The 26955-nt window shown below is 45.1% G+C and overlaps 2 protein-coding genes across 4 annotated transcripts; both read right to left on the bottom strand.

The window, feature by feature from the left end:
• Positions 1–312: 312 nt before the first annotated feature.
• On the bottom strand, positions 313–16142 carry LOC309357676 (inactive serine protease PAMR1-like). Its single transcript, XM_081890060.1, has 6 exons — positions 13705–16142; positions 11803–11937; positions 4916–5083; positions 4187–4390; positions 1957–2025; positions 313–457 (listed from the first exon to the last, which is right to left on the bottom strand). The coding sequence occupies exons 1-5, from the start codon at positions 13769–13771 to the stop codon at positions 2012–2014; spliced, it is 588 nt and encodes a 195-aa protein (XP_081746186.1). The 5' UTR covers positions 13772–16142; the 3' UTR covers positions 313–457; positions 1957–2011.
• A 136-nt stretch (positions 16143–16278) lies between these two features.
• On the bottom strand, positions 16279–26444 carry HINFP (histone H4 transcription factor). Of its 3 annotated transcripts, none has more exons than XM_081889904.1 (10): positions 26347–26444; positions 24559–24734; positions 23531–23757; positions 22918–23029; positions 22227–22379; positions 21218–21295; positions 21017–21137; positions 19795–19933; positions 18764–18888; positions 16279–17794 (listed from the first exon to the last, which is right to left on the bottom strand). In XM_081889904.1, exons 2-10 carry the CDS (start codon positions 24722–24724, stop codon positions 17320–17322), a joined length of 1596 nt encoding a protein of 531 aa, XP_081746030.1. In that variant the 5' UTR covers positions 24725–24734; positions 26347–26444; the 3' UTR covers positions 16279–17319. The 3 variants fall into 3 exon arrangements, with proteins under 3 accessions (XP_081746030.1, XP_081746031.1, XP_081746029.1); XM_081889905.1 differs by having other exon boundaries at positions 26289–26381; XM_081889903.1 differs by lacking the exon at positions 26347–26444 and adding an exon at positions 26036–26340.
• Between the last annotated feature and the right edge of the window lie 511 nt (positions 26445–26955).

Here is a 26955-nt window from a genome sequence, read left to right as displayed (position 1 = left end):
GCACAGCCCCCCCCATGGGATGTCCATTTTAATGAGGACATTTGAGGGCTATGTCCCTGCCTTCCACTCCACCAGTCTCAAAGAACACCACTTGCCAGCGCTCCAAGGTCTCAGAGTGAGGTTCTCTCTCAGCACTGCTACCAGGTGGTATTGAACCGGCCTTGCCAGGGATCAATTCTGGAGACTTCTGCATGTCAAGCAGGTGTCCTGCCACCAACCTGTGTGTCTTGACAACTAAGGATTCCAGTCCTCTGGGAACCTCCCCACCCTAAAAGAACATGGCTGCTTACAGGGAGAGTCAGAACGCATGCGTTCTTTGCAACAGGTTTATTTGCACACAATTAAAAAATTTCCAGTCGCCATTCCAGAAACTGGTTAGGAAGAGGAGATGAATCCAGCGGGGATTATTTCATCAGTGAGCCACATCCCTGAGAAAACAAGGGTTGCTTGAGACCTGCTGAAATCAATAGGAAAGATTCCATTGGCGTATGAAGGAAACCTTAGCTAATTAGACAACAGAACATGAATGCATTCATCAGTCATATAAATCTGCATACAAATGAATTAGTCATTTTGAATAAATAAGAGATTTTCAATGGTGCTTGTGTAGCAGGGATGGGGAATCTGGGTAAACCTGTGTCCTGATTTACAGAGGACAGCCTTTTATGTGGAGACATCCTCTGTTTCAGGGGTGGGGAACCTGTAGCCCCCAAGATATTGCTGGACTACAGCCGCCTAGCAAGCTGTTAGTTTCTGTTTTGCCACTGAGCAGCTGCATAGAGTCACAAGGCTCTGTTTACATTCCAGAGACAGTCCAGGCTGTTGGAAGTCTCACGGGAGAAGGGAGACGGATGTGACGTTACTGGTTTCCTGTTCCTTTGTTCAGTTGCTCTCTGCTTTCATAGAGAGAGGATGTTTCTTTGCTGTCTGCGTAGTAAGAAATAAAGCATAGCATGTAGCCATAAATATCATCACTTCTGTGTGCTGTTTCTCTGCTGAATGGAATGGATTCTCTGCTGAATGGAATGTGCCTGAGGCTTCATCAAAGGTTCAGGTCGTTAATTATTCGTCGGGAGGGCGATTCCGGAAGATGAGCTTTATCAGCTTGGCCGAACGCAGATTCCAACACAAGCCTGGTCTATGGTGGGTGATGCTGGGAGTTGTAGTTCAGCAACCTCTGGGAGGCCACAGGTTCCCCCTACCTGCTCTGTTTGAAGGGCTCTCTGGTCCAAGTTGGGGTTAAAAGACAAAGTTGGGAAATAGACCAGGCAGGGGCCCATCAATAGTTGCATTGAACAAGCACACAGGTCGCCTCACTGCAATCTCTTTCATCATAGTGGGGAAGACTGTATCTCTGACTTCAGATTATAGTAACTTTTTTCAACGTTTCGATTTTTTTTTTTTACATATAAATAAGCACGTGCACATTTTATTTATTTATTTGTTGCATTTATATCCCACCTTTCCCCCCATGGAACTCATAGTTCTCCCATTCCTCGTTTAATCCCCACAACAACCCGTGACGCAGTTGGGCTGAGAGGTAGTGACTGGCCCAAGATCACCCAGTGAGCTTCATGGCTGAGTGGAAAATTGAACCCTGGTCTCCCAGGTCCTAGTCCAACACCCTAACCACTGCACCACCATTGGCACTCTATTTTACAGGGTGTGCAAGCAGCCACCATATGGGGAACCTGTGGCCCTGCAAGTGTCGCTGGACTCCAGCTCCCATCATTCCCCACCATTGGTCACGCCAGTTGCAAGGCCTGATGGGAGTTTGAGTCCAACGACACAGAGAGGGCCAAGGGTGTCTCCCCCCTCCCCCCACCTTGCAACAGGCACCATCTTGGATGAGGTCTTCCCTCCTGTGTGAGGCGAATGACTTGCTAAGGCAAGTTAAATAGATTAAATAAGTTAAATAGATTAAATGTCACAGCTCTAGGTGTGCCTGAAACTTACATAAAAGTCAGGTGTTGCAGCGCGCAGAGCAGCCCCTCCACAGGGGTTGGGTTTTTTATCCTGAGGAAGCTGTGGAAGAGAAGAAATTGGGTGGTAGCCTTTGGGTTCTCACCAGTACAACTACTGGGGACCCCCTGTGGTGAATACCAGGGCCCCCATCTACTCCACAAGCTCATATCAGCTTTGTATCACTTCCCCCCCAAAGGATTCTAGGAAAGCATACTTTGCTGAGGAGACTCTTCTGAGAGAGATTCCTATTGCCCTCCTAGAACTTCAGTTCCCAGGATTCCTTGGAAAGCCTGTGTGATGGTTAAGAACATCTGGGGCTAGCCCAAGATATTTGGCAGCCTGAGGTTTAAAAAAAAGGACAAGATGGCAGCCCTTGGACTCCGTGCTACAAAGCCAACTAGACTGATAGCTGAATCAGATTAAGGAAGTGTTTAAGATTGATAAAAAGTTAGGATTCCAGGTGGAGAAATCGAAACTGGAGACAGAACTGCTAGAACCTAAGACCAAGGTACTTTCAAAAATGTATAACTTGCTGCTGAAATGGAACACACAAGACGAATTGGTTAAATCGGCTATGATAAAGTGGGCCCAGGATATTGGGCACAACATTATGTTTGAGGACTGGGAAAGGTTATGGACTACCGGGCTGAACTTCACAGCATGTAATGCTCTGAAGGAAAATGTAATGAAAATGATATATAGATGGTACATGACCCCAGTGAAATTGGCTAAAATACACCATTCGTCTGATAACAAATGTTGGAAATGTAAGGAAAATGAAGGAACATTCTTTCACCTCTGGTGGACCTGCCCTAAAGTGAAGGCCTTTTGGGAAATGATATATAATGAGTTAAAAAAGGTATTTAAGTATACCTTCACCAAGAAACCAGAGGCCTTCCTTCTGGGCATGGTCGGCCAGAACGTGTTAAAGAAGGATAGAACATTTTTTATGTACGCTACAACGGCGGCAAGGATACTTATTGCTAAGAGCTGGAAAACCCAAGATCTACCAACACTGGAAGAATGGCAGATGCAGCTGATGGACTATATGCAACTGGCCGAGATGACTGGCAGAATCCGCGACCTGGGAGAGGAGAGGGTTGAAGAAGACTGGAAGAAATTTAAGATTTATTTACAAAAGTATTGTAATTTGGTTGAATCCTAACAAGGAAGCCAGAGCAGAAATAACTGTCTACCATTAAAATTATAATTTTTTATTTGAGTTTAACCTAAACATTGCACTTAAGAGTATAAACAAGATGATAATTTGCTTGGAAAAATTCGTTTTTAATGATGAGAGTGGAAGCGGGAGACGTGAGGGAGTCCGCAATAGAATGAAAAGATGTTATGAAACCTATTTTGTTTGTTAAATATGTATCTGTAAAAAATCTCAATAAAAATTTTTATAAAAAAAAAAATAGACTGATAGCTGAATCTTACTGCAGCACTGGTCAATATTTTTCACCTCGCCTTGAGGAAACAAGGCTGTCTTAAGGGGCACAGAACAGGCCACATACCATAGACAGCTGTTCCCTATCCTTATCCCCCACCTGAGGGAGCTGCTTGACTCTGTCTAATGGTACGACCAGAAACTGAGAGTATCCCAAGTAAAGGTAAAGGACCCCTGGATGGTTAAGTCCAGTCAAAGGCGACTATGGGGTTGTGGCACTCATTTCGTTTCAGGCCGAGGGAGCTGGCGTTTATCCACAGACAGCTTTCCGAGTCATGTGGCCAGCATGACTAAACCGCTTCTGGTGCAACAGAACACCGTGACAGAAGCCAGAGCGCACAGAAACGCCGTTTACCTTCCCGCCACAGTGGTACCTATTTATCTACCTACACTGGCGAGCTTTCAAACTGCTAGGTTGGCAGGAGGTGGGGCAGAGCAACGGGAGCTCACTCCGTTGTGGGGATTTGAACAGCCAACCTTACAATTGGCAAGCCCAAGAGGCTCAGTGGTTCAAACCACAGCGCCACCCGCGTTTTACCTCTAATATCCTAAGTACCCTGGCAGGATCAGAGCAAAGTTCCATCTAACCCAGCATGCTGCTTTCCACACCAGCCAATCAGATGCCATCATCCCCTCCAAATTTCTCCAATGACAATAGGGACATCCTAAGGAAGAGCGAGACCTCCTGGGATGAAATCAGAAACCGGGACGGCTTCTGTAAATCCAGGAGTGTCCCTTGAAAATAGGGGCACTCGGAGGATGTGTACTCACCACAAGGGACGTAGCAATCGCACTCACAAAAGTCACAGCGAGAGAACCATCGGGTCCAGCCAGATTGCTTAGTGACGCAGGAGGAGATCTTGATGCAGCCATGATTGAGAAAGGCCCCTGGGTACACCTTATGGGGACAGGTTGAGGAGCAGCTCCCATCGATGTCTCGCTCATTTATCTCAATCCGACCCCGGAGGCAGATCCCTTCGCAGAAAGACAGAAAGCAATAAAAGCAGGCATGACGCCAGAATGACTCGTTCAAGAATATGCAGAAATGGCGAAACTTACCGGAAAAATAAGAAATCAAGATAATGACCTTTTAAATAAAAGAATGGAAATGGTTTATTGAATATTTACAAATAAACTGTAAACAGATAAGAACATTGGCAGGATTATTGTAATAACCTCCAGTATATATTTACAGTGTATATCTATAGTAGACAATTAAATGAGCAAGTTAAATGAATTTGGATATGCAGAAGATATTAAAAATAAATTTAAGGAACAGCAAAAAGGGGGGGGGGAGGAAGTCAAATTTTGAAATGTTATATTGATTGTAAAACTAATGAAATGTATAAACATGAAAAGTATAAATAAAAACTTTTTTTAAAAAAGAAAAAGATTGGCAATGGTGCCTACTTGAGAGGTGCCAGAACTGAGTTGCAGCAAGTTCGCACTGGGAAAAAAAAGCTCTGGATACATGCATGAAAGGCACACAATTATACTTACTGAGGCAAGTAGGTTTGGGGGTCCAGCGGCCACTTGATTGGCAGGCACTAGCAGGATCCCCCACTAGCAGGTACCCAGGCCGGCAGCTGTAGCGCACCACAGACCCGACCCACCAGTCATTCCCATAGACCACCGAATTGAACTCTGTTTCTGGTCGTCCGCAGTTCACTGTGAAAGAAAAAAGACACACACAGGGACCCTCCAGATGCTTGCTTTGTGGCAACTGTGTTCCGCAACATGCCGTTGACACAAGAATTGTGCTTTAGCAGTGGGTTTATAACGGACCGTCTGCATGCCATTCTGCTTGACTGCCCATTCAGCTATGTTTCCTCCTTTCGCCTTTGAGAGGGACACTTTTGCACAGCAGTGTAATGCTGGCAGGATGGTTGGAGGATGGCGGCTAACCGATTGAGGTTGAATCCTGACAAGACAGAAGTACTGTTTTGGGGGGACAGGAGACAGGCGGGTGTGGAGGACTCCCTGGTCCTGAATGGGGTAACTGTGCCCCTGAAGGACCAGGTGCACAGCCTGGGGGTCATTTTGGATTCATAGCTGTCCATGGAGGCACAGCTCAAATCCGTGTCCAGGGCAGCGGTTTATCAGCTCCATCTGGTACGCAGGCTGAGACCCTCCCTGCCCGCAGACTGTCTCACCAGAGTGGTGCATGCTCTAGTTATCTCTCACTTGGACTACTGCAATGCGCTTTGAAGGTGACCCGGAAACTACAACTAATCCAGAATGCGGCAGCTAGACTGGTGACTGGGAGCGGCTGCCGAGACCATATAACACTGGTCTTGAAAGACCTATACTGGCTCCCAGTATGTTTCCAAGCACAATTCAAAGTGTTGGTGCTGACCTCGGTCCAGTATACCTGAAGGAGCATCTCCACCTCCATTGTTCTGCCCGGACACTGAGGTCCAGTGACGAGGGTCTTGTGGCGGTTCCCTCACTGCGAGAAGCCATGTTACAGGGAACCAGGCAGAGCGCCTTCTTGGTAGTGGCACCCGTCCTGTGGAACACCCTTCTACCAGATTTCAAAGAGAAAAATAACTACCAAACCTTTAGAAGACATCTGAAGGCAGCCCTGTTTAGGGAAGCTTTTAACATTTAATAGGTCATTGTATTTTAGTGTTTTGTTGGAAGCCGCCCAGAGTGGCTGGGGAAACCTAGCCAGATGGGTGGGATATGTATGTATGTATGTATGTATGTATGTATGTATGTATGTGTTGTTGTTGTTGTTTAGTTGTTTAGTCGTGTCCGACTCTTTGTGACCCCATGGACCAGAGCACGCCAGGCACTTCTGTCTTCCACTGCCTCCCGCAGTTTGATCAAACTCATGCTGGTAGCTTCAAGAACACCATCCAACCATCTCATCCTCTGTCGTTCCCTTCTCCTTGTGCCCTCAATCTTTCCCAACATCAGGGTCTTTTCCAGGGAGTCTTCTCTTCTCATGAGGTGGCCAAAGTATTGGAGCCTCAGCTTCACGATCTGTCCTTCCAGTGAGTACTCAGGGCTGATTTCCTTAAGAATGGATGTGTTTGGGGATAAGTCATTCCCCAAAATGTCTCCTCGCTTTCTTACAAGTCCATCACATATGAAAAAAGATTCATGTATGATTTCCCCCTTTAAAAAATATACAGTCTCTACATCCCAGCAAAAGATGAGCCTGAAGGATTGAGTTGTTGTTGTTTAGTCGTTTAGTCATGTCCGACCCTTCGTGACCCCATGGGCCAGAGCATGCCAGGCACTCCTGTCTTCCACTGTCTCCCGCAGTTTGGTCAGACTCATGTTTGTAGCTTCGAGAACACTGTCCAACCATCTTGTCCTTTGTCGTCCCCTTCTCCTTGTGCCCTCAATCTTTCCCAACATCAGGGTCTTTTCCAGGGAGTCTTCTCTTCTCATGAGGTGGCCAAAGTATTGGAGCCTCAGCTTCACGATCTGTCCTTCCAGTGAGCACTCAGGGCTGATTTCCTTAAGAATGGACATGTTTGATCTTCTTGCAGTCCATGGGACTCTCAAGAGTCTCCTCCAGCACCATAATTCAAAAGCATCAATTCTTCGGCAATCAGCCTTCTTTATGGTCCAGCTCTCACTTCCATACATCACTACTGGGAAAACCATAGCTTTTACTATACGGACCTTTGTTGGCAAGGTGATGTCTCTACTTTTTAAGATGCTGTCTAGGTTTGTCATTACTTTTCTCCCAAGAAGCAGGCGTCTTTTAATTTCGTGACTGCTGTCACCATCTGCAGTGATCATGGAGCCCAAGAAAGTAAAATCTCTTACTGCCTCCATTTCTTCCCCTTCTATTTGCCAGGAGGTGATGGGACCAGTGGCCATGATCTTCGTTTTTTTGATGTTGAGCTTCAGACCATATTTTGCACTCTCCTCTTTCACCCTCAATAAAAGGTTCTTTAATTTCTCCTCACTTTCTGTCATCAAAGTTGTGTCATATCTGAGGTTGTTGATATTTCTTCCAGCAATCTTAATTCCGGCTTCGGATTCATCCAGCCCAGCCTTTCGCATGATGAATTCTGCATATAAGTTAAATAAGCAGGGAGACAATATACAGCCTTGTCGTACTCCTTTCCCAATTTTGAACCAATCAGTTGTTCCATATCCAGTTCTAACTGTAGCTTCTTGTCCCACGTAGAGATTTCTCAGGAGACAGATGAGGTGATCAGGCACTCCCATTTCTTTAAGAACTTGCCACAGTTTGCTGTGGTCGACACAGTCAAAGGCTTTTGCGTAGTCAATGAAGCAGAAGTAGATGTCTTTCTGGAACTCTCTAGCTTTCTCCATAATCCAGCACATGTTTGCAATTTGGTCTCTGTTTTTTTTTTTAAAAAAATTTTTTTTATTAATTTTCAACAGTATAAGAAACAGAATAAACAGCAAAAGAAAAGAAAGAAAAAAGACATACAAACAAACATACATGACTTCCCCAAACCTTCCCTTCACTGCACCCTTATTTTTAAATTAGCTTTAAGCAATCCTTCTTTCAATTTTAAAACAACAACTTTCTTTAAATTTTCTTGAGTTTAGACTTTGACAGCTATAAATTCTCTAATTTCATAGCCATGACATCTTATCATTCCGAAATTTTACAAAAGTTCTTAAGATACACTTTAAATTTTTTCCAGTCCTCTTCCACCGTCTCTCTCCTCTGGTCACGGATTCTGCCGGTCATCTCTGCTAGTCCCATATATTCAATCACCTTGATCTGCCATTCTTCCAGGGTAGGTAACTCTTGATTCTTCCAATACTTTGCTAGAAGAATTCTTGCTGCCGTGGTTGCATACATGAAAAAAGTTCTGTCTTTCTTTGGAATCGTTTGGTTGACCATGCCCAAGAGAAAGGCCTCCGGCTTCTTTACAAATGTCCACTTTAGGACCTTCTTAATTTCATTATAGATCATTTCCCAGTAGGCCTTAATTCTTGGACAGGTCCACCAAAGATGATAAAAGGTTCCTTCACATTCATTACACTTCCAGCACTTGTTATTGGGCAAATGATATATCTTTGCAAGTTTGACTGGGGTCATGTACCACCTATAGATCATTTTCATTATGTTCTCTTTTAGGGCACTACATGCCGTAAATTTGATGCCTGTGGTCCATAACTGTTCCCAGTCTGCAAACATAATATCATGTCCGATATCCTGTGCCCACTTAATCATTGCTGACTTTACTGTTTCATCTTGAGTATTCCATTTCAGCAGCAAATTATACATTTTAGACAAATTCTTAGTATTGGATTCCAACAGCTCTGTTTCTAGCTTTGACCTCTCCCTCTGAAATCCTAGTCTCCTGTCTTGCTTAAACATCTCATTAATCTGATGATAATGTAACCAATCTCGAACTTTAGACTTTAGTTTCTCAAAGCTCTGTAATTTGGGCTTTTCACCATCGTATTCTATAATTTCATAATATTTTGGCCAATCTGATTCCATATTCAGTTTTTTTACCGCCTTGGCTTCCATGGGTGACAACCACCTGGGGGTTTTATTCTCCAACAAATCCTTATAACGAATCCACACATTATATAATGCTTTTCTGACAATATGGTTTTTAAAGCCTCTATGAACCTTCACCTTGTCATACCACAAGTATGCATGCCAGCCGAAGTTGTTATCATATCCCTCCAAGTCCAAGACATCTGTATTCTCAAGAAGTAGCCATTGTTTCAGCCAGCAAAAAGCTGCAGCCTCATAATAAAGTCTTAAGTCCGGCAGGGCAAAGCCCCCTCTGTCCTTTGAATCAGTTAAAATCTTAAATTTTATTCTGGGTTTTTTGCTCTGCCAGACAAAATTAGATATATCTTTCTGCCACTTCTTGAAACAGTCCATCTTGTCCAAAATTTGTAGTGTCTGGAACAAAAACAACAATCTCGGCAACACGTTCATCTTAATAACAGCAATTCGGCCTAACAAGGAAAGTCTTAGTCTAGACCAAATGTCAAGATCTTTCTTCACTTCCAACCAACATTTCTCATAATTATCCTTAAACAGATTCATATTCTTAGATGTTAAATTCACCCCCAGGTATTTCACTTTTTTTGTTATTTCCAAACCCGTTTCCCTTTGGAAACTATCTTTTTCCTCCATTGTTAAATTTTTCCCCAACACCTTTGTCTTCTGTTTGTTTAATTTAAAACCTGCCACTTGACCAAATTTTTCAATAAGCTCCAATACCCTTTTTGTACTGGCTTCTGGTTTTTGCAAGGTCAAAACTAAGTCATCTGCAAATGCTCTTAACTTATAATGTTTAGCTCCGAGCTGTATCCCTTCCACCAGCTGGTCTCTTCTAATCATGTTTAACAGTACCTCCAGGACCGATATAAACAATAGGGGGGATATTGGGCATCCCTGTCGTGTCCCTTTTTCTATCGGGATCTCATCCATCACCATACCATTAACAATTAATTTAGCCTTTTGCTCAGAATATATTGCACCTATACCATTTTCAAGCAATTTGGTCTCTGGTTCCTTTGCCTCTTCTAAATCCAGCTTGCACTTCTGGGAGTTCTCGGTCCACATACTGCTTGAGCCTTCCTTGTAGAATTTTAAGCATAACCTTGCTAGCGTGTGAAATGAGTGCAATTGTGCGGTAGTTGGAGCATTCTTTGGCACTGCCTTTCTTTGGGATTGGGATGTAGACTGATCTTCTCCAATCCTCTGGCCACTGCTGAGTTTTCCATGTATGTACGTACGTACGTACGTATGTATGTATGTATGTATGTATGTATGTATGTATAAATAAATAAATAAATAAAGGACAAAATCAAAACAAATGCAGAACGTCTGCGGTCGAAAAAGTTGCAGGATTTAGCAGGAAGTCAGGGGACATGCACTGGTTGGAAATGAGGTGGTATGCCTGCCCCAAAACTTTTGCAGGCATATCCAGTACTGAAGATTAAGTGTGACTCCCCAGATGCCATCATGAGAACAAATCATAATGCAGAAAAAAATGTGATTTTGCTGGTTTCTGGTGCTGAAACTCTTACATAATCCTCAGAGTCCGAATTTCAGTTGGCCTCATTCCATTTTCAGTTCTTGTTCCCCCCCAAAGCATCCCTCCACCCCAAACATTGGGCCCTGCTTCCAGTCCCAGGCCAGCATGCTGCTGAAGTATTGTCCCACTGGATCAGAGCAAAGGTCCACCTGGTCTAGCATTCTGCTCCCAACCAAGGCTAACCAGGCGTCTCTGGGAGCTTCATCCACCAGGTGGGACAAACTCTTTCCCTTGAGTTTGTCCCACCTGTATATCAAGGTAGACTATCTAGTCACATGGAAGTTCTGTTTAACTAGGATGACAGCCGACCTGATCAGCCTCTCCTCCACCGTGAACCTGAGTAATCCTTTTTAAAAAAGAGAAGTTTAATCCTCTTTAAATCCTCCACGTCGCCCCTTTCCCCTCCCAGTTACTACTATACGATTAGCTAAACGCTTTACAATCTCCATTCTGTTTTGCCCTCATTAACAACACAATCATTCCCAAGAGCGGTGATGACATGTGATTGCAGGAGGTCCGTGTGCTAAATTATTAATGATTTTCCACCCTAAAATAAAAATCCTTTAAAAAACAACAACCCCATATTCCTCATCAGCAACAAATGATATTGCTACATTTTTGGTTTTTTGGGGGAAAGTTAGTTGCATCCAGTAATGCTGTGGCAAATTCAGAAGTACAGGGTCCCTTCATGACCCACACGCTCTCCAAAATTATTGTATGATTTTAGAAGGTTGTATAATCTTATAATTATACAATAATCTTAGACTTATACAACAACTAGGGATGCAATGCAACAATCAGTTCAGATATCCGATGTGTTGCCTTTCAGCTAGATTTCTATGCACCTACGTGGGCAAATGAATTTGAGTCCTCCAACATCTTATTTTAAAGTGACTTAAAATTTTGTTTTCCATGATGTTGCATTGCACACCATTCTCTTTTCAGCACCTGGGTGTTCCTAAATGTGTGTTCCCCCTGCCCCCACTTCCCCCCAACTTGCAGAAAATATGGAGGGCGACCCCCTAAATATTTTATCGGGGGGGGACGGACAAAAAGACCAGGGCCCCATAGAGCTTTGGAACATACAGAACTCCTCCTCCTTGTTCTTCCTGAGTGCCTTCTCCCTAGGAGCCAATCCTCAATGGCTGATTCACCTCCTTTCACTTTGATTGGTTCCAATCAGCATCAAGGATGAGAAGAATTATTCTCAGTGGCTAAAAAAAACCCCTCCCCTTTCAGGATATTGGCGACAGGGACCCTGCAGCAGAATTAGTAATGGCCTTTGACCTGTCATGACCCTAGACCACTACAGCGCCAGTTGCAGCTTGCAGCATAATTGGGATTTGAATCTACGTATTCTGGATTTGCACATACCCCGGCAAAATGATTTGTACCCCAACCAGCAGCAGCTTCCATTCCCACACGTGCTTTTCTTCAGTTCTTTGTGCTTTCCTTTACAGCCTCCCATGCAGATGGGGGCAGTTCCAGACCAGTAAGTGTCCGAGTTTTCTGGAAAAAGAATATTTTTTAAAAAAAACACACAACAACAACCCAAAGTGTAATAATTTGTTATATCCTAAAAATAAATTATAGTACAGTGGACGCTTGGGTTGTGAACGTAATCGGTGCGGGATGCACGTTTGCAACCTGCAGTGGTGCGTCTGCGCACGCGTGGGTTGGGATTCAGCATTTCTGCGCATGTGCAAAGCGCGATTTAGCGCATCTGCGACCGCCGAAACCCGGAAGTAACCCGTTACGGTACTTCCGGGTTTCGGCAGTCCGTAATCCAAAAAAACTCAACTTGAAGCGTCTGTAACCCAAGGCATGACTGTATGTGATTGTTATACAGTGGTACCTCAGGTTACATACACTTCAGGTTACAGACTCCGCTAACCCAGAAATATTACCTTGGGTTAAGAACTTTGCTTCAGGATGAGAACAGAAATTGTGCAGCAGCGGCGCAGCAGCAGCAGAAGGCCTCATTAGCTAAAGTGGTGCTTCAGGTTAAGAACAGTTTCAGGTTAAGAGCGCACCTCCGGAACGAATTAAGTACGTAACCAGAGGTACCACTGTATCCATTTATGACATGCAGAGCTCTAAGCTGTAGCCCCAACCTTGTCTATTCAGAAGGAAATCCTACTGAATGCAATGGGGCTGACTCCTAGGTAAGTGAGGTTAGGATCGCGGCCTGTTTCTGTCAGCCAGATTGGTATAACTGAATGAAAAAGTTACAACATTTGGTAAACCCCAGCATTTAAGTGACAGAAATAAAACTAGGTAGTGTACATACTAAGTGTCAGTGTCTGAAGAAGTGTGCATGCACACAAAAGCTCATACCAATAACAAACTTAGAGACTTACGGTAGGTCTCTAAGGTCCTACCGGAAGGAATTTTTTTATTTAGTGTCATAACATTTCATTTATTTTTCTGTTTAAATGGGAGTTTGCTACTTTCCTACTTCAGAGTCTGCAAAGTGCCCCACAACAATGCTGGCAGAAGCTGATGGGAACTGTAGTCCAAAACACCTGGAGGACACTAGATTTAAGAAGGCTGCCTTGAAGTTTGGCCAAGAGGTCTTTAAAACGAAATAAAAAATCTGTCAAGATTTAAACTTGACATCAGAAAAATTTAAAGTTTCAAATTTTTCAAATTTCAAACTTGTGAACTATTTAATCTTAGTTTAAATTCCTGGAATTACACAGCACAATAAACAACAATGGCTTTTAGCATCAAAACATGCAGAGCAATTAAGTTATTATCTTGATAACCCTTTTTTATAGGACAAGCCTATCCATGTCCCAGAGTTCAATGAGGCTTGCTCCCAAGTAATCAGATAAGACTGCAAACCTAGCCACCCTATAAAAGTGTGTCAGTATTTTTCTCCTTTTAAAAAACTTGCTATATAGCAGGTTTTTGTGTGTGTAAACTTTTATCATCATCTTTCCCTTGAATTACAATAAAAAGGTCAGTATTCTTTCCCCCATTTTACAGATGTGTAACTGAGGCTCAGATAGATTGTAGTTTGTCCAAGGACAGCCAACTAGTTTCTGGCAGAGTGAAATATAAACCAGGGGCTACCTGGATCATTTAACTATGCACCATGAGTTGGAAACTTTATATGCGCACCTGACTTGTAAGACTCACCACGCCTTCAGCAGCCGCTGACCCAGAAATCAGTGCCTCTTAACCCAAAGAGCTACTTTAGCATGGATGAAGCTTCCAATACCAAGGAGGACGCTCAGCCCTTACCTTGTACCTTGGCTCCCTGTGACTTACCTTCCAACTCCTCGCCCGAGAGGAATTCGCAGAAGGAAAAGAGGAAGAAGAGAATTATCAGCACCATGGTGGTATAGCAGGGCTGGCACCCCGCCAGGAGACAGCTTTTCAGTGGCTTCAAAGGGAGAAGTGGAATTTGGGGAATAGGTTTTTTCACCTGCCCCCATGGGCATGGCAAAGTTGAACTGATCGCCAGAGGGCCTTGCAGCAGCCCAGATCCATTCAAACTGCAGAGAAAATCACCCTCACTTCTTTTTTTCCAAGATACTATGCAGCACAGGGGGAGGTTAGGAAGCTTCCACAAATCCCTCCACAAACCCTCCCCGCCTCTCCATGCCACAGATAATCCCACAGCAGCAAGAGCGATTATTTTTTCTCTCTCTTCCGAAAACCTTGTATCTCACACAAACCTGGAATCTCACACAGGAGCACCAAACATAGATGCTTTCCTAAACCAGTCATTTTCAAGTAGTTAGTGTGGGGAAGTGGGAAAGGACCACAGAGAATGGTGAGACACACTGGATAGAATTTGGGGTATGGAGAACTAGGACTGGGTGGCTTTTGAGCAAACCATGTCCTATCAGCTGCCTTAAACCTACCTTACAGGGCTGTTGCATGTGAAAATGTCACAAGACACTACAGAGAGAGAGCATTTCAAAGAAAGAAACCTGGGATAACCTCTGGAACAGAAGGCAGCTTCTTTGCAAGACAAGCTCCGTAAAGGGATGGGTAAGGAGATTACAGGAGGGTCTCCTGAGGATATTGGCTGTGTGTGTCTCTCTCTGTGTAATGGACTGTTTTTAAAAGGGGGAACCCAGGAAAGCATGTAAATGCTGCCCCAGTCTGTCATTTCCAGGTGACAATCTTAAAGCGAAGGGAGAGAGAGAGTCTCAACTTTCCAAGTGCGAGTTATATTGTAGGAACCTTGATCCAGAGTTTCCTGGGACAAAACCTAGAATGCTAAACTCTGGATTAAGAGCCTGTACTGGGAATGTGCAGCAAACAGAACCAGCTGTTCAAGATATATCCCAGATTAAGGCTGAGGTGGAATAGCAAGCAGATGCAAAATACAATTTACTAATTCCCAGCCCTTTCTTTACCAGGCTTCAGGTACCCATCATGTGGCTAAAGCAGAGGCACCTTTTTAGTTCAGTGAACCATTTCCCCCCTTGGGAAACCTCCCAGAGGCATCAGTGGGTGGGGTCAGCACCAATGATGGGTGTGACCCAAGGCAAAAGCAACAGATGTGACTCTTGCCTTTGCGCAGCCAGCTGTGGTTCAACCACACAAGTGTCAGATTTGTGTGCACACATCTGTCATCCTCCATCCAGGCAAGCAATAGGTTTCATCACAGGTCAGGAACATATTCCAGTCAGGCAAAAGCACAGAGGGCCAGGTCTGTTGCAGGCATGGCCTGAGCAGAGTCCCCAGGCCTGGAGCACAGTATTTGGCTCCCAAATAAGAGGTTCCCCACCCCTGCGTAGAGGATCTCTGGTGTCATCATATGGGTATCTCGGGGGTAGTGGAAAATCACCTGCCAGCACTTTGGGGCCCCTTTTACAAGGCAGGAGCCTGCCTCTCCCCCCTCAACAAAGAAATAACCCAGGCCACAAAGTATAGATACAATGGGCAGCAACAGGGTTGTCAGGAGTGGGTAGATCTTTGAGGCTGGCAGCTGCTTGGTCCTGCAGGAAGGGAGAGATGAGCAGGAATTTGTTTTGACCTCATGCTGGGTCAGAGGAGCGAGGACAAGTCTTGCTGCTGCCAGTCCAACGCCAGAGACAAGTTGCTGTTCTCATACAATCACTCTGTGTGGAGGGGTCTGGTAGCTACAACAAAAATGGTTGGCTACTGAACCCAGCCAAAATTTGTGGACCCCTGATCAGGTGACACCATGGCAGGTGTTGGCAGAGAAAATGAATCCAGATGAGGCGGGAAGTGAACCCAGCTGCATGCAGCAGAGGAAGGCAACCTCCCCATACCCCACTTTTAGAGAAGCCATCCCTACTGGAGCAGAAACTTCTTCCTGGCTGCAACACGGCCACTTGTTTTAAACTGTTTTTAATGTTGTATTTTAAATTGATGTGGCCTGCCCCTGGGACCTTACGGTGAAGAGTAGGAAAATATATATATTAATGGGCGGTGTTCAACAAACTTGTTATGCCAGCGCAAGGATTTATATTTGCACAGTGAAACCTTCCTCCCCCTGTACAGTCCCTAGATCTGTTCTGGGGTTTTCCCCAACCCTCCAGAGCAGATGGTGGGAGGGCACTGGAAGATGAGATCAGGGGGAAGTTCCATTACATGAGTTGGAATGCTTGCATTAACAGAATGACCATATAGCGCTACATTTGATACCACGGAATAATAAATCACGACGCTAAGCATGACAACAAAACCCATCTCCAAGTCTTCATGCAGCTCCACGTCATTCATCAGTTGTGACAGCCACCCCACCCTGGCCACTGACTCAAGGATTTGGGCTCTTGAACTGTCACCTGTCTCAAATCTGACCCAATCACGTGCACCTCCAGGACAGATTACAGCAAACATCATGTCTACCACAAGACCTGGTAGTGTTGTTGTTCTTTAATTATTATTTTTTTGTAACACAAACCTTGCAAGCCAGGAGCAGGAACCCCAATGTGGGGGAAGGACCTCAGGGCAAGAATTAGCACCCTGTTTTGTTCTGCTCTGCCTCTCTGTGCTGTGGGAGCCACTGTAACACACTGCTTCCTGCACTGCTCAGGTAACATGAAAGCCTGCAGCTTTCTACATTACCTAAGTGGCTCCCATGCTACAAAGATAATGCAAGCGGAGGTCATGCCAATGACAAAAAAGGCAGTAAGCAATTAACTGTGGAGTAGCAGCTGGGAATAACAGGTTCTCACAATCTCATACTCCAGAGCAAACAGATAACAGTGCTGGAACTCTCTTGGAACAGTCAAATGCAGAACAGTCTGGAAGGGACGGACACTGCATCAGGTATTACTGTCTATGCTGGGCAAACGGGATAGCAGAAAGCATCTCAAAAGGCAGGGGTACCAACAGATGAGAGGCAAGAGGCATACGAAAGAACCACAGAGTCCGAATGTGGGGCTCACAGTAAGGAACAAGGCTGGCCAGGATGCAGCCAAAGGAAAAGTAAACACTTCTGGCAGGGGCACTGGTAACCGCCAAGACAAGGAGCATGAGTTGGCGTCTTGGAAAACCCACTGCTTTGACTCAGCCCTGATATTTTGCATTCCCAGGATGGTCTCCACAGCACAGGGTACACCAGAGGCAGCAGCCGTCCTCGCCTTCCTAAGTAACTGACAGGTGAACCAGCCCCTGCCCTTTGTCCTGACCATCTCAGAAGCTGGCTTCCTTCTTCCTTTTGCCAGACCACCCACCAGATCCCCATGGCAGGAGAAAAGAGGAAGCATCTGTTGGGTCTGGAGCCTATGGAGTACTGCTTGAAGGGTGGGGAGAAACAAACAGTCCCCTTCTCCCTGTAGCATCATCTGGTTCTCACGATGTGCATTAGAGGAGCACAAGGAGCCAAAGCAGGGCATTCATGACTCCAGGCCACCTACTGGGATTGGTGGAAAGCACCTGATAATCCATCCAGGAGCCTCACACAATCTGGATGCCCAGTTCCTCAGCTGTCTTCTGAAGCCTGTCCATGACGTTCTCCTCCAGGTCCGTGGCAAACCCACTAGGCGCAGCTGCCCGGCTCTGAGAGGGTGCATTGGCCATGACGTAGTATACAGTCTCGCTCTCCCCACGCTCGTTGGTCCTGTTCACAACACGAATGATGGGGCTGGATGGCGTACTTGGTTCTTGGTCTGGAGACGCATCAGCCTCTGGCTGAGCAGGCCCCTGAGGGGGCGTGGCAGCTTGCAAGTCCACGTCAGCATCTTCCTCCATTGACGGTTCCAGTATGATGCCCTGCAGGCTGCCCTCAGCCCCCGCCAGGACCACACACTGGGCTGTGTCATCCAGGACCTCACCCTGCTTCTCCCGGTCCTTCAGCAGCTGCTCTGTCAGTTCCACGCTTTCATAACGCACCAGCTGCAGCCTCATGTAGCCGTCCTCGTGTTCCTTGTACCTGGGGGAGGAGTGTTGTGGGGTGGTGGGGAGGAGGAATAAGCCATTATGGAACGCTGCATTCTAAGCTGTTTGTGCACAGCATCTACTAGGGCTGAAATCACAACCAGACCAGGTGGAGATGGCTGATATAAGAGATGGCCAATTTCTAAAGATCCAAGGGACACGCTGGAAAGGTGTCATGCCACCTATGGGGCAAATTCACATGGTAATTCTTTATACGGAAATCTCACCTCAAGGTGAGACAATGCTTTAAGGGCATAATAATCCCAGAGAAAAATATTCCATCCCACCTGGCTATTAAAGTAACGGGAAATGAGTCAAAGTTCTGTAAAAGGCAGAATATGAATGTTTTTGCAATGCAAAGGCTAATTGGTGAGTCTTGCAATGCCAACTGCCCCACCTAGTGGCTCTTGCAAGGAGCACAAGAACTGGTGATTTGATAGAGACTGCTTCAGCCTGTTTTTGCAGATCACAAGCCACTGTGCTGTGGCAACCACAGCCATTGTCGTTTGTGGCCTTGGATCCAACTGGATGGCAACATGCGTAGCCTTAGGGATGTGAATTGAGGAGGAGCAATCCTGCTCTCCAATTAGTCCCCTTGCTTGTTCTGTGCAGTCTGAAGGAAAAGGCCAGCAAGGCCATGTAGGTTGGGGGAGGGAGAGAGGTTGGAAGCAAAATAAAGGTAAAAACACCCACACCCAGCTTTGTTTGCCTTTTTTGGGGGGGCACATGATTTAAGAGGGGACTGGCTAGAGCACCTTGAAGGCTGGCAGCTCTGATTAACTTTCCCCCAGAATGCCATTGGGTACAAGATGGCAGCCAACAGCCCACTGCAGTAGCAAGCTGATTTCCCCCCTCAAAATCTTGCAAACCCCGCCCCCCAAATCACTCAGGCTCTCATTGCCTGCAAATGAGGGCCACAAAAGAGAGGAGGGAAGGATGAAATACCATCCCTAAGCCTACATACCTGAAGCGAGGATGACCCGAAGGCCACTTGAATTGGTGTTTTTTCCTGAGGTGCACAGTAAGGTTGTTCCCACGAGTGAAGCACTTGTCACAGACGTGGCACTTGTAGCGGGGCTCCGAGTCACCCTGAGCGGGTGCGGAAAAAAAAGAAAACAAAGGTATGCATCTTTTGGTTTGCTGGAAAGTTCCTATACATCATCTGCTTTCTGGTCAGTACAGCAGTGGCGAGGCACAAATATCTTCTACCAGTGCATCATTCAAGAGCACACGGTTAAAGTCCTGGATGAGAAATTCAGCATGCTGCAAACCTCAGCTTTCATTGTTGCTTTAAAAAGCAAGTTTCTAGATTAGGGTAGACAGCATGGTGCCCTCCAGATGTTGTTGAGCTATTACTCTCATCATTCCTAACCACTGGCCACTGGGAATGATGAGAGATGTAGTTCAACAACATCCTGCGGGCTTCACATTGGCTAACCCTCTACCCAAAAAGTCAGGCTGGTAAAATCTTTAAATAAGGGACTGAGCTGAATTTCCAGTACTGAAGGGGGAGAATCCCAGTTAGTCTTCACCCCACCCCATGGCTGCAGTATTTTCAGGGAGATAATAACACAAAATTAGCTGGTGCAAATATTATTATTATTATTTATTAATTTTGTATACTGCCCTATACATGCTGGTCGCAGGGTGCTTCACAAGATAAAACCAGAATATAAAGCCTCAAAATAAAAACAAAAACAGCCCAATAACCCTTCCCCAACACATTTTAAAAGGGCATAGGATGTCAATCAACCAAAGGCCTAGTTAAAGAGGAATGTTTTTGCCTGGCGCCTAAAGGTGTATAATGAAGGTGCCCTATATCCATATGCCCTTTTGCTGGAAAACTGAATTTCACTTTAGCTCTAGCCATTGGCATTGTCAAATCTCCATCATATCCTTCATGAATGCTGCAAAGATTTTTGTTGTCCCCTGGGCCTTGATGCTCATTTGAAAATCGAAGAGTAAACAGCCCCAGGCTCTGTGACTCCATCTCACCTCATGAACCTTCTTGTAGTGCAGCTTGATGGAGCAGAGGGACCGGGCGCTGAAGTTGCAGGACTCGAACTCGCAGCGGTAGGCCGGCTCTTTGCTGTGTGTATCCAAGTGCTTCCGTAGATCAATGAGATTCTTACAGCTGGAAGGAATAGGCAAAAGGAAGGATCTCAACCTCTGGCACACTAGGACCGCAGCTGACAGTCTGCAGAGGCTCCAAGCCAGAAGGTGCACATGTTGTACCTGCGCTGCTAGTGAAAACAGCCCTACTATTTTCAAGTGCAGGAGAGTTCCCAGGAAGAATGGCTTGGTTTTGCAAGAGTGAAAAATGTCAAGCAGTGACTCAATAAAAGCATGCACCAAGGCTGAGTTTTCCTGCTACTTTTGGACCCAAGTACTAGAGGGACTTCCTTCCACCAAACAACCCCCTGCTCCACATTCTATGATTATCCTCAGAAGCCACCCTCTGTTCACCCTCCTACCCGCAGATTGTGACCAGGAAGAGGGTCTTCTCAGTTGTGGTATCCCATTTATGGAATGCCCTCCCCAGGGAAGCTCATCCAGTGTCAATTCTGATGTCAATCAAGCATCAAACAAGGAAGCTTCTATTTACCCAGGCACTCCAACATTTAACATGTACTAGTTTTCAGAAGGCTTTTCCTGCTGAACATTTTTTGTTTTGACCGCTGCTGACCTACCAGCTTTATGCTTGTAGTGACAGACATATATTTGTTTTTACCCCTTTAATGTATGCAGCCCTGAGAGTTTTATACTGAAGGGTGGCATAGAAATTTTAAAAATGAAAATAAATAAATACATTTCCCCCAGAGGACAGGACAATAGTGGCCTGACAGATCAATCCTTAAATCCACAGATATTTGAATATCATTTGAATTAAGTATGGTGGCTTCTTTTATTAAAGTTAACAACCCCTATGTTGGGAAGATGGGTAGATTAGGAATTTTAGGCCACAATAGCAATAATACAATTCAGGGCCAAACAATGGGACACAGTTGTCTGTGTGTTTCCATCCCACTTACGCAATAGCTCTTTTTTGTCAAAACTCAGGCCTCTGTAATTCCCAAAATCTTAAGACAGTGAAAAAGAGCCAGTTGCAAAAAATGCTGCTTCCTTCCTTAATGTCCAGCCTCCCTCTCTACCTTGCTCTGTGATTCTGTGCCCACCCTCCCCCTGCTTCCCTCTCCCTGGACCAGCCTCAGTTTACCTGTGGTCACAATAATTGCACTTGAAGGGCCGCTCCTCGCTGTGCCTGAAGCGGATGTGGTTGCGCAGGGAGGAGGGCAGAGGGCAGGTCATGTCACACAGAGGGCACTTGTAGTGGTTAACTGCCGAAGAGGAAGAAGAGGAGAGGTTAGCACAGGGAGGGGAGGAGGGAACAGAAGGAGAAGCTCCTGCCACCACCTACCATGATTCCTCATATGATCACGCAACAACCTCTCTGTGGCGAACCTCTTGGAGCAGTGGGAGCATTGGAATCGCTGCTCTGTAAAGAGGAGGAAGCAGGTGAAGATGAATCAGATAGGGAACAGAGAGGGGCAAGACTCAGGTGGAGAGTGTTTCTCCCTCTTGGCACCTGTTGACAGCAACCAGCCCCCTCTAACTGCAAAACCCACAGAGGGTATCCTGCCACGGACCCTCGGAACATTCTCCCATGTGCAGTTCATGAAGTGGAAACAGTAGCAAGCTTCAAATGCTTCCTGAAAACCCCTCTATCTATGCAGTCTCCCCGTCTCACAAGATTCATCACACTGCTTTGTTCTACTGATGCAGACTTCCTATTCACTGGAATTTGTTTAAACTTTGCTTATAAATGCTGTGATATGGATTTTTTTTTTAAGAAATGATCTCATTGTGCTTTATGTAAACCACTTAGGGATCTCACACAGTAAGAAGAATAGTTCTTTATCAAGACGGTGGAACCTAGGAATTGACAAGTTATCAAAAATGGTATATGGATATTGTAAATAAACCATCCAAGTCAGGCATCATGGAACTGCCCTGTCTGTGGGCATGTCTAACAATTTCTGTTGCTTCTGGAAAGACATCTCAGGATTTCCAGCATCAGCTTAATTGTTTCTTTAAAAGGACTGTTTTTAGACCTCATTGTGATGCCTGTCAGAGGACATTTTCATAAGGGGCACAACTAATGCACTTTCATTCCCAGTATGGTTTTACAAAACGTGTAAATGTAGTTGACCTGTTATGTGGAGTGATGAAAAGTCTTTTTTTTTTTTTGTCCAAATGATTCCATATATGAGGACTATTTAAACTCATATATTGTGGACAATCTTCTTTTCTAGCTCTGGTAACTAGAAGAAGCTTTAAAGTTCCTAAAATACCACCATCAAGTGTCACTTTTGCCAGAAAGAAACTGTGTCTAGGCCCTCTGCCTGCTTGGCTGCTCAGATACTCACGTTCTAAAGCTGTCTGCCGCCGAATGTGGTCAAAGAACTTGGTGTTGTTGGAGAACATTCCGCCGCAGGTGGGACATGCCACCACCTTCTCCTGTGTGTGGCTGCGCAGGTGTTCACGCAACTTACACCGGCCTTTGAAGGCGCAGTCACAATCTAGACCCGAGAGGAAAAATGATTAGAATCATATTTGTTCTGAGCAGGTCTAAGGATGCTAGTTAAGTATGATCCATTATGAAATCATCCAGAGGTGCCCTCTGGGTTGTCTCCTGTGTTACAGAGGCCTGACTGACCTCATCTAGAAGCTGGGCATTTAGTGTTGCCCACCCCATGCTGAGGAACAGTCTTTCAGCAGAGATTCCACAGGCACTCCCTGCCCCGTTTGACTTTCTGGTGTCTCTTGAAAACTTATTTATGCCAAGAGCTTAATGATTATGTTTATTGTTTTTAAATGGTGTGTTTTATTACTACACGCTGCCCTGAGATTTTACCATATTGCAGTATAAACAAATAAATAACAAACACACTCAACAGAACTGTGAAAAAAGATTTTCTAAATCCCACAGTATTTTAGATATTTTGTTCTGGCTCAAAGCAACAGGAAAACCTGGAGTTGCCAAGATGCTCTGAATGCCACTGTGTAGATCCACTTCACCTCAAACCCCAAAGACTCTCATGCAAGGTGAACTCCTACCTTTCCAGCCACAGAAGAACATGTGGTTCTCCTTCCCAATTGCCTTGTACTCCGTGCAGAAACTGTGATCTTCTACATGCCTGTAGAACCACTCAGGGTTATCAAACCCTCTCTGATGAGAAGACAGGGAAAGGAAGATAATTTCCTAATGAGCTGCAAGTCGGGCAGCGGAGAAATAGTCACATCTTGTAAGCCAGCTAGAGAATATGTGGCAGGCCAGCTTATCAAAATTAAAAACCAATAGGATTTATATACATGTCAATCTCAATTTCAATCCCCAGACGTTTTTGGCCTACAACTCCCATGATCCCTAGATAGAAGGACCAGTGGTCAGGGGTGATGGGAATTGTAGTCTCAAAACATCTGGAGGGCCGAGTTTGAGGAAGCCTGTTCTAGAACTTTAGGTGTGTTTACTCAGTAGTGAGAAGAATTTGTACAAATTGATAGTTTTGTTTTAGAAAAAGAAAAGTGCAGTTTAGTTACAGTTCATTAACAAACTCCATTGCCTTCCTCATGGAATCTGGCTGTTCTCCAGCTTCATACACTGAACAGTCCACCCCCACCACCCTGATGCTTCCCCTGGAAATACTTCAACACCCATCCTGTCTCTCACCTCACAGTACTCCCAGAGGCAGAGGAAGTTCTCTTGGATCTCGGGGATAATGTTGCGACTCTGGAAGTCCAACTGACAGGGGGTTAGGTCCGACTGGCTCTGTAAGGCGTGTAGTCCCCACTGCTTTAGCTTGGTGTGGTAACAATGGAAGTAAACATGGCGGGCCAGCTCTGTAGGGCTCTCGGGAGAACAGAATCCACACTCCTGCCAGAGGCAGGAGTATTTTTCTAAAATGCAAGAATACAGGAATTCATACTTGCAGGTAGATGAGGGCCTGCAGGTCCAAGGAACTAGTATGCATGGAACCAGAAGACCTTTCAAAGGCAGTTCTCCTCCATAAGTATGGGAATGACAAGCTTTTTTCATAAAGCAAACAACAAAGAGTCTTGCTCACAATGTATCTGGTCTGTGGCAAGTGCTAGTTTTAGAGTCTTCCCTTCCCTTCTCTTTTGGGAAATACCACCCTAACTTATGTGTAAGGCTGCTAACACTACTTCTTTTTTTAAAAAAAATGTGAAAGCCTATGTTTCCCAGATTTCATCAAGCGGTGTTCCCTACTTTCTAAGCCTATTGGAATGCCCACATTTTCACTAGTCACATTGAAACTATACTGTGTGTTATCTGCTTGGTTCTTGCACTCCTGATCTGCCACTCCATGCTACTTAAATTCTACACACAGAGAACTGAGGGCACAGCAGAGAAGGACTTGCAAATTCACTTCATACAACCCTAGTGTGATCTGGACCACACTTTTGCATATCCCAAGCATTAAGTCTTTACAGCTGTAGTTTTCCCACTACTAGTGTCCACCACCAACCCTGGATACTGCTCTTCAGTTTATCAAACCACTGACGATCCCACCCCCATTCAATAAAATCAAGCAAGTCAATGCAATTGTTATGGCAGGGCTGGGGAAAGAGATCTGTCTTGTGGGGGGACCACAGAAGTAGCAGTTTTCAGAGAGTAACACTGTAACTTACACTAAAGACTAATTCAGGGTCAGTCTCATTTTATACTGCACCCCTTACCGAGAGAATCCACTTCATCATCCTCATCTTTGTCATGGAGATGCTGCTGCAAGTGCTTTGACACATGTTCACAGAACTCCTCCATCTTTGAGGCCACAAAGCTGCAAATGTCCCACTCACACTGCAGGACCAAGGCTTGCTTGTGGCTCACCTTCCCAGGAGGCATGTTAAGAGCACTAGAGAAAGACAAAGAAGAGATTCTCTAGAGAAATACAATCTCTCTTAGATTCAGAGATAGAGACTGACAGCCTTCCTCTCATTCTCTACAACAAAACAAATTACCTCAACAAAAGCATATATATACAGTGTGTGTGTGTGTGTGTATCAGATAGATAGGAGTATCATCTTCTCCCATGTGCCTCCCTTAGCTTAACATTATTTAGTGGAATTTTACTGGAAGGCTTTTGACTTTTTGTTTTTTAAAAAAGTATCCAGCTTCCACAATTAGAAGAACCTTGGCTTTCTTATATTTCCTCGCCTGCAAAACGCACACACGCGCGCGCGCGCACACACACACACTGCATTACACTACAATTATATTTGAACTTCTAAATGTGAACTTTTACAGGTTTTGCAGTAACCGTTTTGAGGCTGTGACTGCTATATAGAATCTCAAACTGAAGCCATTTTTAAAATTAAGATTTTCCATTTTTTAATCTGATAGTTGAATTAACTGTGTAAGGTTTAAACACCGGACAGAACAGAAATCCACACTTGGCAATTTACAGTTCAAGTGCTTTTTACATTATTGCAATTCGATGCACAGTTACCTGAGAGTAAGTTCCACTGAACTCAACAGTACTCACTTTCACATAGATATGCATATGATTACACTGCAAAGAAGGGGTTCGTCTAAAATGGGATAGTAAGCGAGAATGCAATGAACTATTTTCTAATTTAAGGTATCTATACACTGTTTTGTAGTTTAGCTTCACATAAAAAAAAACAGCCTGTAGAAATAAAAGTGATAAAATAATACAGAAATCTCTACATTGCACTTTTCAAGTACTTCAGATACATTACAGTACCTTGGTCACTCTTGGAACCACCCTTTAAAAGTGGTAGATTTTGTTATCTGACCCACTCTGCCAATGGGCAAGGATGGCTTAGGTGTGGGGAACCTTTGGCCCTCCAGATGTCGCTGAACTACAATTCCCAACAGCGTGAGCAAGGAATGATGGGAGTTCAACATCTGGAAGGCAAAGGTTCCCCACACTTGCAGGAAAGCAGATTGCCAGAGGCTAGTTTGAAAAACTGGACCACAAACCTTTCAACTTCCCCAGTCATTTTACTTATTATTTTTAGACCACACATAAAGCCCTGACAGTCCTAAGTTTTTCGTTTAGAGTTCCTGGCAGGGAAGCTGCAGCCTCTCCCAAAGCGAAAGGACAGTTGCTGGAGCGATAGATAAGAGATATATTTTGTTTTTCGGCTAGAGAAGTGGAAGTTGGTTATGTTTCATGGCGCTGCCCCTTACCTTCCTCAGATCAAGCTGTCCCCAAAGAAGGCCAAGGCAATCTCTCGATATACTGAATCTTATCTCCCCTCCTTCAATTCGGAAGCCACCCCCCACGAACGTCCCATTCTCCCCCCTCCCAGGCTACTCCACCCTGCCCGATTTTCTAGGGCTCCGAGCAAGACCAAGCAAGACAAGGCAAGGGGCTTCCCAGTCCCTCCCCACTCAGGAGCCCAATTGCCGAAGAAGCAGAAGCTCAGGGAACGAAAAAGACCTTCGGGCCTTGAACCCAGGGCTTAGAGGCCGGCACTAGGCCCCGTTTCCATAGTTACCGTCAGTTTTCCGCCCTTCCAACTTCCAGCGCGCGGTCGCCTTCCCCTCCCACCCCCGCCACCTGTGCGCCGACGAACGGCCCGGATGAACCCTCTCGGCCAATGAGACCGCCAGGAGCAGCTGAGGCAGCCAATGGCGTCGCATGAAGGGCGGGCCCCAGCCGGGCTGTCAAAACATAAAGTGGGTATCGGGCTGCGGAGTCCGGCTGGGAACAAGCGGCTCCAATGTTTTGGTTCCGGGTGGTTTGAAAGCCTCGCGGGTTTTTAAAAGGGGACATTTGTATGGAGAAAAACATAAACAAATCGAAGGATAGAAGAAGACGCTGTGCGCGCGTGTGTAGTAACTAGTACTTAGACATAGACGTTGTTTCCAGTTGTTATGGATTGGAACTAAGACTTCACCCTTCAGCTCGATCTTGTGGATGCTTTTATTTTTCTATGTAGTTGTGTGTTAGCCTGCTCATCAATAAACAGCCTCTTGTTTGGGGCTTCCAAAATGATTAAACTTGCCTTGTATTAAATAAGCACTGTACTATAAACGCCCAGAACCATCTCATGCCCCCACCCACGATGTAAACTTCTGGTGAAACACTCCCTTGGAGCCTCTCC

This window comes from Podarcis melisellensis (genome assembly GCF_964234715.1).
Source record: "Podarcis melisellensis genome assembly, chromosome: 15".
NCBI classification, from domain to species: domain Eukaryota; kingdom Metazoa; phylum Chordata; class Lepidosauria; order Squamata; family Lacertidae; genus Podarcis; species Podarcis melisellensis.
The sequence above is the reverse complement of the archived record's forward strand: the minus strand, read 5'-3'. Positions and strand labels throughout refer to the sequence as shown.

Coding starts and splice junctions, on each gene's coding strand:
- HINFP (XM_081889904.1), bottom strand. CDS start 24,724: ATGCCTCCTGGGAAGGTGAGCCACAAGCAAGCCTTGGTCCTGCAGTGT. Junction 21,138..21,217: donor TGATCATATGAGGAATCATG/GTAGGTGGTGGC, acceptor CCTCTTCGGCAG/TTAACCACTACAAGTGCCCT. Junction 17,795..18,763: donor TCGGGTCATCCTCGCTTCAG/GTATGTAGGCTT, acceptor CTCCTCCCCCAG/GTACAAGGAACACGAGGACG.
- LOC309357676 (XM_081890060.1), bottom strand. CDS start 13,771: ATGGTGCTGATAATTCTCTTCTTCCTCTTTTCCTTCTGCGAATTCCTC. Junction 5,084..11,802: donor GTACAAATCATTTTGCCGGG/GTATGTGCAAAT, acceptor TTTCTTTCACAG/TGAACTGCGGACGACCAGAA. Junction 4,391..4,915: donor CCCCAAACCTACTTGCCTCA/GTAAGTATAATT, acceptor CTTTCTGCGAAG/GGATCTGCCTCCGGGGTCGG.